General features: G+C 40.6%; 2 protein-coding genes across 2 annotated transcripts; both read left to right on the top strand.

Annotated features, from left to right (window-relative positions):
- Positions 1 to 5118: 5118 nt before the first annotated feature.
- Positions 5119 to 9275, top strand: LOC110064607 (glutamate receptor ionotropic, NMDA 1-like). Its single transcript, XM_020771669.2, has 4 exons — positions 5119 to 5252; positions 5687 to 6785; positions 7429 to 7592; positions 8144 to 9275. The coding sequence occupies exons 1-4, from the start codon at positions 5119 to 5121 to the stop codon at positions 8757 to 8759; spliced, it is 2013 nt and encodes a 670-aa protein (XP_020627328.2). The 3' UTR covers positions 8760 to 9275.
- An 804-nt stretch (positions 9276 to 10079) lies between these two features.
- LOC110064646 (kelch-like protein 20) lies at positions 10080 to 14302 on the top strand. The gene is made up of 3 exons (XM_020771723.2): positions 10080 to 11419; positions 11939 to 12234; positions 12846 to 14302. The coding sequence occupies exons 1-3, from the start codon at positions 10227 to 10229 to the stop codon at positions 13139 to 13141; spliced, it is 1785 nt and encodes a 594-aa protein (XP_020627382.1). The 5' UTR covers positions 10080 to 10226; the 3' UTR covers positions 13142 to 14302.
- The last annotated feature ends 224 nt before the right edge of the window (positions 14303 to 14526 follow it).

Consider the following 14526-nt stretch of genomic DNA (forward strand, 5'->3'; position numbering starts at 1 on the left):
CGAAGAAAGTTCTACAAAGATTAAGACCATTACGTCATCGGAGATTTGTCAATGGCTACCACTGATGGTGCAGTAATACAGTTTGTATTGATCAAGTGATGTGATGTCTGCAGTAAGAAAAGAATCATCAATGACTGCTTTGGAATGTGCACTGCGTTCCGACGGTAGTGCTAAGCAAACAGTTAAATTTTAAAAGCGCGGTTATAAGATCTAACAGATCTTCTTGTTTGACAACAGACTGCTGTTGCTGAATAACGCGGGCTCTAAGCGTGTCTCCCCGTTACGTCTTCAGAGGACGGTGCCTACTAAATACAAAGGTTTTTGCGCCAGGTTAGGACCACGCGAAAAAAGTAGATCTTTGCAAGGGCTACTGGAATCCCTGGAGAAAAATTGGGGTAGCCATGCATTTTTTCGAGATAATTAGCCTTAAATCTCCACAAAAATGCTGACATAAACGAAATGGTTTAAACCAACAAGGGGGGTCAGACAAGGCTGTCCGCTATCCCCCTATCTCTTCATGCTTGGGTCCGAAATATTATCGAACAGACTTCGTCAGACAGTCGAAATCAAAGAGATTAATTTATTTGTAAACGAGGTTAAAATAAGTCAATTTTCAGATGACACTAACCTATTCTGTGCAGACGTTACTTCTGTAGAACACGCTCTTGACACGGTCGGTAGATTTGGTACCATCTCTCTAAGCCATTACAATTAGGATGGGTAAACCAACCTGTTTAAAACTTAGGGGTATACTTCTCCTATGATGAAAACAAGAACCAGCACTTTAATTTCGATTTAAAAATTCAGAAATTACAGACAAAACTGGATTTATGGAAAGCAAGAAATTTGACCCTGTTTGGAAAAGTTTTTATCATTAAATCGCTCGGGCTATCACAAATAGTCTATGCAGCCTCTAATGTCAATGTCCCAAACGAAATCAGATATGCCATCAAAAATAAGTTATTCGGTTTCCTTTGGAACAACAAAAAAGACAAAATCAAGAGAGAAAGTATTTATCAAGACTATGATAAAGGCGGAATTCGTATGGCTGATGTCGATATAATGATAAAGGCATTAAGACTTGCCTGGATCCCAAAACTTTTAAATCCCGACAGCCATAATTGAAAATCAATACCAGACTATTTTTTCCAAAAACTTGGCGGATTAAATTTTCTGCTCAGATGTAACTATGACACAAAATATTTAGATCCTAAATTGCCAGCTTTCTACAAGCACATTCTATCCTTTTTTCTGAAATTAAATCTCACTACAAGTATGAACAGGGGCAGGAAACAATCCTTTTCAACAATAAAGCTACTTTAATAGGAGGGAAACCCTTCTTTCTTCGGGAATGGTTTTCCATAGGAATTATTTGTATTAAAGACTTACTTAACGAAAACATTTGCGTATCTCGAACTTGTTTTGCGCGGGCACTACGCCATCTGCAGGTACATGTTTACAGTTGGATTTCAGTATAATTTTCGACAGATAACAGTTGGTTTTTCAGCTGGAAGCCGTTAACAGTTAGTGGTTAGCGATATGCTGCTATTCTGGGGTTCCTGGTTTAAGTACAGGTTCATTAAACTTGATTTGGTCACAGTGGGAAAATTTTGCTTTCATTTTAGTCCTGTCCTTGGTAGCGTAGTTGATTGCGTCAGTGTCAACCCCAGCGCGCGCGTGGTGCTTAATAACAAAAGTAGGCACCGTCCTTAATTACCAAAATTACCAAATAGAAGATGGTGTCCCTGTCCCTGTTAGTTTCTGTCCCGGTTTGATTTCTGCTTTATTGATGTATTTCGATTGTGTTACGTATCGACATGGTACAGTAAGCGTTTAAAAATAAAATAAATATGCTGCACCTTCCCCATAGCGGCCTCCTCTCCACAACTGCCATTTTCCTTTGTCCACAAGGTGGCCGTCGAGGAGAGGTTAGACTGCATATATACGAAACAAAACATCCTGGCCATTCGTGCTCTATAATTTTCAGCGGTGCATCTGTAGCGATCTATAATAATCAAGAGACGATGTCGGTAGAAAAATATTCTATTAATAATGCACGCTCAGCTCCAATAGCGGGGGCGGTTTTGTTTTGCTTGCCCAGCCGGCTTTTCTTCCTTCTGTGATTTTTCAAAATAAGGGGTGGGGGGGGGGGGGGGGGCCGAGCCTCTCCCCTAGATCCGCCACTGTACAGCAGCTTCATTCTAAATTACGTTATTGACTGGCCTTTCAACAATTATCTCTTCATGGATTGTTGTCGTCGTTCGGTTTTCAAACGGTTTGCGGTGGGAGTGTCTATAGATGGATGGAAGGGAAAAGTGTAATTTGGAAAAAACCTGCTATCACTCGTTTTCACATCTTGACACATCACCTCTTTATTTCACAAGTGCATTGAAGAAAAAGATTAGATTTAAAAAAAGCCTAGAACAGACGAAAATAACTTCCTTTTGCCTCAAGTAGTTTGTTTAGTCCTCTTTTTATCTAATCAGTAACATTTGGAAGTCACAATAAATTTCAGCTGACATCAAGTTGAGAGACCGGCGCGGGGCAATCTCAGAGAGCCCTTATTCCGATATATCCTTGGTCACGCCACTGATGAATGGCTCAGTGGAGCTTTTGTTTGTTTGTTTTTTAATAAAAGATTTGTCCCTTCAAGTTGAATTCCATATAAAGGATTAAGGACACCATTTAACACCAAGATATCCGTGCATAATTAAGTCTTCGGTATTTTTAAACACCCTACCACTAAAATTAATAAATCTCGGCAGGAGACAAACTAAGCACCTGCCAATAAATTAGTACAAACCTCTATTAATTCGCCTGGTAAAAAAACATGTCATTTATTGATAACATGTAAGGGGAGTCAGAAAATGTTTTAGAGAACTTTCAGAAGTGAGTATACTTTTTAAAGTGAAGGCAACATATGCTTAAGTTTACTGGGACTTGAACACCGCAAAGTGTATTGGTTAACCACCTTCTGATTTCACGACGACCAACAGTGTTTTTTAACGACGCAAGTTTCAAGCTAATGGGAGGAAAACCCGTGTCACAACGGAAATCTTTTGGAATATAAAGTATTTCAGATTTGTCACTGGGAGAACTGCATCCAAATCATGATCAAGAACAAACTTTGGGACTAAATTTTTGCTGTGTAAAATGCTGACCTTGGAACTATTTAAGCCAACCCACGTATGACACAAAAATTAAGTTTGGATATGTTCTACAAATACTTCACTATTCTCCATGTCATCATATTCCTAACACAATTTTCAGACGTGCAGCCACTGTCAAGAATTCGTTTAGCACTCATTACGGACACACATTCAGGTACAAATTGGACTGGAGTTTTTCAAAGAGCTCTTGAACTCCATGGCAAGCGTCAACATCTGCAACACGAAGTAAAGTTTGAATTTCTTACTGTTTCTAAGACAGATTTACAGTCATTTGGAGATATTCTTGATTTGCTGTGTCACGAGTTGCTTCCTCAACAAGTTCACGCAGTTTTCTTGCCGTCTAAGGATTCAGTTCCCAATGAATTCATTCAGTTCATCGGACTCATACCAGTGCTTATTTTGGGGACAAAGAGAGACTCAGCTTTTGAAAATCAGGTACGTTCTTTGACGAAATAATAAACGGTAGAAATCAACAAGTCGATTAACTTTTACATCATCTCCATGGAAAACCTTTTCTTTTTTCAATTTTTTTTCTTATTTTGACTCTGATAGTTCAGTGAACTTCTTAGCCTTTTACATACTTACTGCTTATAGCTTATTTTGAAATAAAAATATCTCATTAGTATGCCGACGACTATGGCATATCATTACATAGGTAAACACGCCACATTTCGCAGTGTCACGGCCCAAGTCTTTTATCTAACCAGGCAGACATTTCCGAGAGTAATGAATATTTAATTTAATATTTGTAAACAGTTTCTTCAGAACTATAAAGAAAACTCATACTTAGTTTGGAAAACTCGGAATGCGTCGGATTATTAATTAATTAACATATTTTCTTTTATTTAATAGAAGGTGTTTAAGAATAAGAACTACAAATTCCTTCGACCTGCTTCGACTCGTCAATCTGAAGTGATTCAAGGAATTCTTGATTTTCTACAAGTTAACAAGTACGCCATTATATATGAAATGCAGGATGGAAATGATAAGCTGGCAAAAACGATTATTTCAGGAGGCAAAACAAATACTGGTTATGTCTTCGAGGCATTGCTCCCCACCAAGGATTTGTACGATAGCGCGACCAAGGTTCTTGTAGCGGAAACATTGGTCAAAATAAAAATGCAAGAGGTCAAAGTAATGGTTTTAGCTTGCCGGGAGCACTCGGTGAAGACTGTTTTAGAAGTTGCGAGGGACCTGGGGATGGTTTCTGAGCATTTCCTGTGGATTGGAACAGAGGCTGTTGTTCGCGCCACAAGTAACACTTCCGTGGGGATAACTGTTTCAAACTTTATCGGAATCAAACTTAATACTTCAGAGGAAACTATAGGTAAGAATTAGTTTAAAGAGTGTTCCAAAATGCCCTCTTGCAATTGGTGGTCTGTTCTTCTCAACCAGTCAGGACAGAGATAGCGTTCCATGAATGTCGAGCCATCTAGGCGCAAAATTGAACTAACGGTAGCAAACTGGCTTACCTAGGTTTTTTTTTTTTGCACCTTTCACCAGTTTAATTTGCAAGTGTAAGGTAATGAAACGCTGGCTTTAGCTTGCCGAAAGTTTTTTTGAACACCACTCGGCACTGCACCGCTATCTACATGATAGCCATACACTAGGCCAGATCGAAAGCACCCTATACATGGCCGAAAGAAAAAAAAAATAGAGCGGTTTTCAATTGAGTGTCGAAAAGTAATTGGTTTTGCATTACCACCCTACATAATTGGCATTAAAAACTCGCGCCACCTTTTCATCCAATCAGAAGTAAAACCAGGAGCCATGATCGAGGACGATCATGGGTCCTGATAAAACTTAACCCAACCGTGACTCTCTCGCGCACGTTTACACGCGCTTTGCGTCCTTTTGTTTGGCCAGTTAAGATCTATTTGTGGATGTTGTAGGCATGTTAAAGTGTATCATTATCGATGTTTGCATTTTATTATTGATTATTGCAGCAATGAACGCTTTACAGATTCTTTCTTCTCCAGTGAAAGCCGATTCTGTTGACTCATTTATTACTGTTTTACCTCCAACAAACGAGTCTTGTTTTGGTGATCAGTTTCGATGGATTTCGCGTAAAATGTTTGTAAGGTAAGATGTATTAAATACATATTTGGTGTATACCACCTAACACAAATGTCCATATTGCTTTGTCTTTAAGTATACGTTGTTGTTGAGCCTGGACTAGCTCAAAAACTGGTGTGTACAGTTCTTTAGATACTACGTATTCAATTAGTAATTAAATGTTACGACAGGCCCGATTTGTATCAAGCAGCCGCCGCCGTTGTGTTCTTGGGCAAGACACTTTACTCTCATAGTGCCCATCTTCACTCAGGTGCAAAAATGAGTACCGGCGAATTTAATGCTGGGGGTAACCCTGTGATGAACTAGCGTCCCATCCAGGGAGGAGAAAAAAATACTCCTATTACAGAAACCGGGATAAGCTCCGGCCTCATTGGCCACTAGGCTCGTATGCACACTTAACCTACCTTATGGACTTATTAAATTTCCTGTTCTTTTCACAGTCATCTTGGGAACGCAAACGCAAGTTCTTCGCTCAACCAGAAACTTCTTAGCGATACCTACACTATTTTAAAGCATGAAAACAATTCTGTGAAAGCGCGATCCTGGATGAAAATTGGAACATATCGATACAAGGAAAGTATTCAAATAGAAGGCAGCATTCTTCGACAACTCAGCCGCATTCCTCACAGCGAGGCAAAGGCTCTTAGAATTGTCACCATAGTACATGGTCAGTATCTTTACAAGGTCGGTGGTGTGTTAGGCTGCGAAGACGGAGAGCTTTGTACAAAGAAAAGCTTGCAACGAAGATCACTTGAACCGAGTTGCGAGGTAGGTGTGCCTTGTTATGAGCATGCGCAGTCAAGAATCACGAATAACACGAAACGACACGACACGAATCGAAACGACACGGAACAGTTGTATGTTTTCTGCGTATCCGGTTTAATGGTGGACCTTCTGGGCTTGATACAGAACAAGCTCGGCTTCAGTTACGAGCTCTATCTTGTCCCAGATGGGAAGTATGGCGCCATAGACGATGCCACAGGCCGTTGGAATGGAATGATAGGAGAGGTGTTATACGGACATGCAGATATGGCACTTGGCTCCATAACCATCAACGCGCAACGCAGTCAGGTGGTAGATTTCACTTCTCCTTACGGCGAGGTTGGCATAGGAATGATGATAGCGAACGGAAATATTGCCAGACCTTTGATAACCATGGAATTCCTTGAACCATTTGGCACAAGCTTGTGGCTTGCTATTGTGACAACAATTCTTACGATACTCCTTGCGCTGTGGTTCCTGGACCGAAAAACGAGGGAGTTTTATTCTAAGAGCAAACGCCCTTTGTTGGGGGCAGAAAAGAAGTACTTTAAAAGGAGACAAAGAGTGACACTGCTTGAAAGCATGTCCTACACGTGGAGCACGTTTGTACACGTGCCGGCTGGAAGTGGTTTTCCAAGAAGCTTAAGTTCTCGCTTTGTGGCTATTTTCTTCGCGTTCGCCATGATCATCCTCAGCAGCACGTACACAGCCAATCTTGCTGCCACCAAGGTGAAAGATGAAGCAGAACCACCGATAACAGGGATACATGATGAAAAGGTAAACTGACAAAGAACTACAGATTGTCTCAGTACTAACTTACTGAGGTCTCTTTGTCCCTGTCACGACATAACACTTTAGGCAACAGTCTTCTTAGACATGAGGTTTTTGTGACAATGAGCCCCACTATGGCCGACTCTCAGTTTGTAGCGGAACCCTAATGAAATAAACTCATTTCTAGTTCAAGGTTCTGAAAGGCACGAATCTTATGATGCTTTTTCCTCGGTGATTCTCCGTGTCTAAGTGTAGTCCCACTCTGCAACTATCGTTCTTTAGATTCAGTTCTGCTTGTTCAACAAAATACAAATTGTTTGACTACTGACCCCAAACGGTGTCATTCTCGGTATTGGACTGGAACTAGCTTGCAACTGAGGCTAATGCGGGAAGTCTTTTCAAATGTAAGTAACATTAATGATATTCCCTGCATGAGCCTCCTTTGCAAGCTAGTTCCAATCCAATACCGAGAAATGCGAGAATATAAATATGTCTTATTCATGGTATTTTACTGGTAATTCCTTAAGATGCGATATCAGAAGCCAATAATTTCTAGTTTTTCGATAGCCCAAAAGTTTTCAGTTTTATTTGTTCACGCTTGCAATTGTCCCCTAATTTGTTGATCTTATTGTCATATTTTTTTCAACAGATGTTAAACCCTCCCCCAGGCTTTCGCTTCGGGACACTAAAGTCGAGCAGCACTGAGGCCTACTTCAAGTTTAATCATGACCCACGCATGCGTAAGATATATCAGAACATGAAAGACCATAGCGTGGAAAATGTGTATGATGGTGTCAAGAAAGTAAAATCAGGGTAAAGTTTAGTTAAGATGGAAGCTTCGGCGTGTCTCAGTGATATTAAAAGAACTTCTCGCCAGTTACCAATGATTACAACCCTTAGATATAAGAGAATCTCGCCTCCAGAGCCTCACCCGTGCACTCATTGTTCATTGACAGGAAGGGTTCTCGTTTGGAAACTCTCTGTTCACTAATAAACTGACTTCTTTCCCCGAGTTTGCCTATGTCACTGACCGAAGAAATCATCTTCTGATATATTTAGCAAGCTCAAAATCTATCTCATTTCGTATTATGCTAAACTGAAGAAGATTCCTTCCATCAATCTTTAGCATCTTTTACCATGCGCCAGTTCGTGAGCGTTCCCTTCTAAAAGATTTCGAAGTAGAAACGTTAGCTTCGTAGTTCACAGTGTTATGACGCAGTAATCTAAATCATGAATTACTGGACAGTACTGTACTGCACAAATACCGATCAGTAAATTGATACATGTCATCAGATTCGAATTTTGGCTTTTCTTATCAGGATGTATACTGGCCACCCTGATCTTGTATTCACTTTTGTCTTCAGGGAAATTTCAGTTTACATAGACGACCAACCTTACCTAGAACACATGGTCTCTTCGCAGGACAACTGTTCCCTGAGAATTGTGGGAGAGCCGTTTGGCATCTCTGGCTACGGACTGGTCCTGAGAAAACAATCCTCTTGGACCCAGCCCCTCTCAAATAGTATTCAGCAATTTAGCGACAACAACGTGTTAGCAGACCTATGGAACAAGTGGCTTGTACGGAAATGCTTGAAAAAGGAAGATTTTGAGAAAACGCCAGACAGATTGTCCGTATATAACTACAACGGCGTTTTTGTTCTTGTCGCGGCCGGAATTGTTGTCTCAATTCTATTCTTAAGCTTCGAACGCTTGGTGGCTTCTTCTCGAGCAAACAGGAAAAGAAACCCTCAAAAATTTGAAATGAGAAACTGTGGCAGTCATGAAAGGTTCGCTGATTACTTTGTGGAGAAATTTCCTTCCACTCCAGCAGGGCTGAATAGTGAGACTGAAAACAATGTTCAAAGCGTGGCGGAACTCACTTTCGCGTCTTCAAACCCAGGGCTGCAGCTTGAAACATTGGACTATCATCATGAAGAACCAGAAGCGAGTAGTGGACTTAAATTTCATTCAATTTGTTGAGTAAAGAATTACAATACTAGTAGGAAGTGATGCATGGTAAAAAAAGCAAAGGACAGGATATAGATTCCTCTTGTAATCAACAGTCGTTAATAATGTTAAATTCCCATGGACGTCATAGCCCATTACTGTTTTAATTTGCTTTCTCTTTGGTCTAATTCTTTACGACCGCGGTGCGACATTCTCTCCAGTCTCAGGGTCACGGGGTCAATTTAAGTACGTTGAACCAGAGACAACGGGCACCGAATTAGAGGAAGACTTGCCTCTCCCGCCCAACCCTCTCCCCCTTCTGCTCTTCTAAAAAATCTGTTATTCGGCTTAACCTCAATTTTTTTCTTCATAAATAAACTTTATAAAGCAGGAAATAATTGCTCACAGAAATTAGACTTTTTAATCTTCTGGGAGGGCATGCTTCCGCACCTGTTACCTTCTCCCGTTCCTGGATCTGTTCCTAGCATGAGAACCCAAGACCAACTTTGGCTCAGCCTTGAGCCTCTTTCTTGTACCGAGAAACTCGACAGTGTTTAAAAAAGCTCAAAAGTTATGATTTCGTGCGTGGCCCTTCCTCAGTATTAATTACCTGATCAGCATGAAACTTCAGCTTCAACTTCTTTATTGTTGCGCTCTATTTGCAGAGTTAATAAATAGATGTTACATATCTCTATGGAAAGACTACAAAAATATGTACATGGTACCCAGAGTAGCCATTGGCTTTCAAGCTGGTTTCCACCATGTTAGACTAAATGCCGTAGAACATAAAGTTAATTACAGATGAATGCACGAAAGCTTGACGTAGTTTTGAAAAACGTAGATAACTTTGCGAGTTCCCGTAAATTATCAAGACCTGGAAAGCCTTCAAGAAATGGAGAATGTAAAAGTGGTGCACGACAATTAAAAAAAACAAAACAAAACAAAAAAACAGCCAAGCAAACAGAAACATTGAGAGTGGATAGTTATCGTCCTTGAAAACAAGACAAAACTCGTTTGTCAGTTTCAGATCAGAAACATCATAAAACTTCGGCAGCGAAGTGGAGGAGGGCGGAGGAGGGCGGAGGAGAGCGGAGGAGGGCGTGATTTCTTCCCTGCTCGGCCCACTAAATGGGGTAGTAGTCGGAGCTCGGAGGGGAACGTTACAAGTACAGCTATAGCCCATTGAGAATTTTAACGGTGACTCTTCGTGCAGTTACAAATAAGTTAGAAACCTGAAGAAAAAGGAAGTTTTAAAAAAATTAAGACCAAGAGATTATGACCCACTTGCTTACAAACTCCTTCCCTTTCCTTCTTTTTCAAATCCCATGTTTTCACTCTTCTCCGATGCCAGGTTACACAGTCTGGTCGTATTGTTTCGTTTGTTGTTGTGGTGAAAGAGGTGAGAATTCACATTAAAGTGGCACAAATTAAAAACAAAATGAGTTAAATTACACAGCAAACTTTCAAGACTGGCAATATAGTTATCTCGCTGTCGGTAACATGGAGAAAAGCTCGACGATTGACTTCGGTTTCCTTGGTGGCAGCCCTTTGAAGTCCACTTCTCAACCCAACAAACCGAGGATGAGGCATATCTCGGATCGCCACCCTAAGCAACTCCTGGACACTTTAGAAGCTTTACGACAATGCAAAGAACTGTGTGATGTTGTTATAAAGGCTGGGAATAAAACCATGTTTGCACATCGGGTGATTCTGGCGGCGTGTAGCCCATATTTTCGGGCCATGTTCACCGGAGAGATGGCAGAGAGCAGGCAAATGGAGATAACAATCCAAGATGTCGATGAAACAGCGATGGAATTACTCGTTGATTTCGCTTACACAGCGTCGATTACTGTGGAAGAGGGCAATGTTCAGGTGCTTCTCCCTGCCGCTTGCCTTCTTCAGATCTCAGAAATTCAGGAAATATGCTGCGAATTTCTAAAACGTCAACTCGACCCTTCGAACTGTCTTGGTATTAGGGCCTTCGCTGATACTCACGCCTGTCGCGATCTGTTACGTATCGCTGACATTTTCACTCAACACAATTTCCAAGAAGTAATGGAAAGTGAGGAATTCCTGCTTCTACCAGTGACACAATTACTTGACATTCTCTCAAGCGACGAGCTAAACATTCGCTCGGAGGAGCAGGTATTTACAGCGGTTATAAACTGGGTCAAATATAGCGTTTCAGAGAGGCGATGCCATCTTTCGCAGATTTTACAACACGTCCGTCTACCACTGTTATTGCCCAAATTCTTAGTTGGTGTCGTTGGCACTGATCCTTTGGTGAAAAGTGATGAATCATGTAGGGACTTGGTCGATGAAGCAAAGAATTATCTTTTACTTCCGGAGCAAAGGTTGCTCATGCAGGGGCCACGAACCCGACCACGAAAACCGACGAAATGTACTGAGGTACTGTTTGCAGTGGGTGGGTGGTGCAGTGGGGATGCCATCAGCAGCGTCGAACGCTATGAGCCACAGACAAGTGATTGGAAAATGGTCGCCACTATGAGCAAGCGACGCTGTGGTGTTGGTGTCGCAGTTTTGGACAATTTATTGTATGCTGTTGGGGGCCATGATGGTAGTAGTTACCTCAACAGTGTTGAGAGGTACGACCCCAAGACAAACCAATGGAGCAGTGAGGTTTCACCCACTTGCACTTGCCGGACCAGTGTTGGTGTTGCTGTACTTGATGGGTAAGTTAAGATATCATTGATAACTGGTTACCGTGTGACCTTGTGGGAAGAATGGTAGTGGCCAAATGGTCTGTGACCTGAACCCTGTTCAGAAAGGTCTAGTTTCAAGCATGGTTGGGATCACTGTGTTCTGTTCTTGGTTGAGATACTTTACTCTCACAGCATCTCTCTCCACCCAGGGTATGTAGAAAGGAACTGGCAAGTTAATTGGCAAGGGTAACCTGACAAAATATTTGTGGGGGATGAGGTAAGATGGCGCTAACTGCGATTGTTTAGCATGCATCCCATTCAGGAGGTGTAGCAATAATTCTGGCCATTTAATGCTAAGGAAATCAGATTTGAACATTTGCCTCTTGTGCCATAGTTTCAAATGAAGCAAATGAAACCTTTTGAGGATGCTTCCTTTGGATTTTTCCTTCTCCGATTGGTTTGTCAGATTTTCCCCTGAAATATTAGTTTTGATTCAAATAATATCAATAAATAGCAAATAAAAATCAATTTTCAATACAACTCTTCTAGGTACATGTACGCTGTTGGAGGGCAAGATGGTGTTTCGTGTCTGTACATTGTTGAAAAGTATGACCCTCAAGAAAACAGATGGTTTCGGGTGGCATCTATGAGTTCTCGTCGACTGGGTGTGGGTGTTGCAGTGCTCGACGGATATCTCTATGCCATTGGTGGGTCAGATGGTACTTCACCTTTAAACACGGTAGAGAAATATGATCCTAAAACAAATCGGTGGAGTCCAGTGGCTCCCATGGGAACAAGAAGGAAGCATCTTGGAGCAGCTTTGTTCCAAGATAAACTCTATGTTGGTAAGATTCTATAATATAAATTGATGATTCACTCTTGCATGTTACAGGTTAAACACAAATTTCCTTGAAAATTTTCATTGCACCACTAAAAAGCCTCAATTTCCTTGAAACCAACAAGTTGAAAACCGTTGAAAATTGTCCCTGGAGGCAAAGTGGACTTGCTTGTCCCATATCCCACACTGGAAGTTTCCTGTTTGAATATCACTTCGATGAGCAAATAAAAAGCGATTTACATTGACTAAACACATCATATGGAGATGTGCAATGGCCTCATGGTTAGTGTGACTCTGTATCGAGCAGTCTGGGTTTGAGCCATGGTAGGGGAAGACACTTTACTCCCACAGTGCCTCCCTCCACCCAGATGTATAAATGGGTACTGGCAAATTTAATGCTGGGGGGGGGGGGGGGGGGATAACCCTGTGATGAACTAGCATCCCATCCAGAAGGGGTAGAAATATGGGCCACTTGGCTTGTATGCAGACTTTACCCACAAAACACAACAATAATAACCAGTCCATTCAAAATATTTAGGCATTCATTCATTCACAACATTATCAACTGAATTTGTTGTACAAAATAATGAGTAAGTTATTTTTTTTCTGTTTCTTTAGTTGGCGGGAGAGATGATGCAACAGAACTAAGCAGTGCTGAATGCTATGATCCAAAAACAAACCAGTGGTTTCCAGTAGTTGCAATGAACTCTCGCCGCAGTGGAGTGGGACTGGCAGTAGTGAATGGCCAGCTTCTTGCTGTTGGTGGTTTTGACGGCACCACTTATCTTAAGACTATTGAAGTGTTCGATCCAGTGTCTAACCAGTGGAAGCTTTATGGAGGAATGAACTATCGCAGACTTGGCGGTGGAGTGGGAGTTGTGAAACTGCCACTAAGTGATGCATTTGGATGTTAGACTGTATTTTGGCAAAGGCTAAGTGGTCAAGGTCAAGATGCAAGTACAGAATATGTTTGGTTTGGCATTCCATGAGCTGTTAGAACCATTCAGTTTTGCTAGTTATTGTAATGAACCAGCATCAGTATTAAAACTCTACCGACAATACTGGAAGTGCTGTAGGTAGATCAGTGTGGAGATTTTGTTACTGACATTGATCTGGTGGTAAATAGTAACTGAACATATCAGCAATGCATGTTGTTCTGATAAGTAGCAAACCTTGGGACAATGCAAGAATTTCAGTCTAAATTTGTTGCAGTAATAATATTGTTTTCTTGGTTTTATGTTTACCAGTCCTTTAGTCAAATCTGTAAATGATACTCTGAGGACTGATATCACAAGTCGTACATGGATTTGGACTGAAATATATTTGTTTTAACTGTAGCCATACCTTTACAACCAAATATGATGTTTAACTTCAACTATCTAAATTTCAGCTAGTTATCTTTTAAAAAGTTAGGTTAAACTTGAAAGGTCATTTTCTCGAAAGGTCATTATCTCTAAAAGTGACCCAAAATTTTTCAGCGGAAACTTAGTTTCAAATGTCAGCCACCTTGACATCCATCAGTCCAAGGAGACAACTGACATTTTCAGGCAAGGTGAAACCAAAATGATTGAGGACATGTTTATTCTTTTGAGTGAAGTCATTGTTGTTTTTACTATAATTTCCATTTTCTTAGCCAAGATGTCAAATATAACAAACTTGAGTGTCACAATGAGAAGTAATATTAAAGATGATACCTTAGGAAGTAAGCTTTCAAAACAAAAAATTATGTATGAAATAGCAACTTCTACCCACATAGTCACTTCAGAAGAAAAAACCTTTTGTTTTACCCTTTTTGTTAATTCATATTACCTATCCACTTTTAAAAAAGAAAATATAGACCAAAATAACCATAGGCTTAGGACTGTCTTGTTAACCATCCCAGAAAGGAGCACTTTTCTGGCCAATATCTGTTAAAATCACTTGAGCCTTTTAATGTTCAACTACGTTGGTGCTTGTTCAAAAAGAAAATTAACAGGAGAGAATGCTAAATTAAACACATTTATTTAACGTTTTCTATTAATTACATTGAATTGTAAAGAAATGTACATTCCCTATTAAAAAAGTAATTTCTAAAAGTGTAGTATTACTATATGGCTTGTCCATGCCACAATCCACCATAGGAGAAAAGATGGCGGCTGTACATTTTACCACCATACCTTGCGAACCTAACACAGCCTATAAGGCACTAAGAAAGCCAAATGTTTATAATATTTGTTCCTGTACAAAGGACATCGAGTAGCCTGGGTTTGAAGATTTTATAACGTTTCTGTACGTTTTTATAGACGTTTTTAAAGTTGTT

This window comes from Orbicella faveolata, unplaced genomic scaffold, assembly GCF_042242905.1.
Source record: "Orbicella faveolata isolate gen_17 unplaced genomic scaffold, um_ofav_v1 contig_36, whole genome shotgun sequence".
NCBI classification, from domain to species: domain Eukaryota; kingdom Metazoa; phylum Cnidaria; class Anthozoa; order Scleractinia; family Merulinidae; genus Orbicella; species Orbicella faveolata.

Excerpts from the sequence above, each read along its gene's own strand:
- LOC110064607 (XM_020771669.2), top strand. The coding sequence starts at position 5,119 with ATGAACGCTTTACAGATTCTTTCTTCTCCAGTGAAAGCCGATTCTGTT. Across the intron at positions 5,253-5,686 it reads TCGCGTAAAATGTTTGTAAG|TCATCTTGGGAACGCAAACG; the intron begins GTAAGATGTATT and ends TTCTTTTCACAG. Across the intron at positions 7,593-8,143 it reads GTCAAGAAAGTAAAATCAGG|GGAAATTTCAGTTTACATAG; the intron begins GTAAAGTTTAGT and ends TTTTGTCTTCAG.
- LOC110064646 (XM_020771723.2), top strand. The coding sequence starts at position 10,227 with ATGGAGAAAAGCTCGACGATTGACTTCGGTTTCCTTGGTGGCAGCCCT. Across the intron at positions 11,420-11,938 it reads GGTGTTGCTGTACTTGATGG|GTACATGTACGCTGTTGGAG; the intron begins GTAAGTTAAGAT and ends CAACTCTTCTAG. Across the intron at positions 12,235-12,845 it reads CCAAGATAAACTCTATGTTG|TTGGCGGGAGAGATGATGCA; the intron begins GTAAGATTCTAT and ends CTGTTTCTTTAG.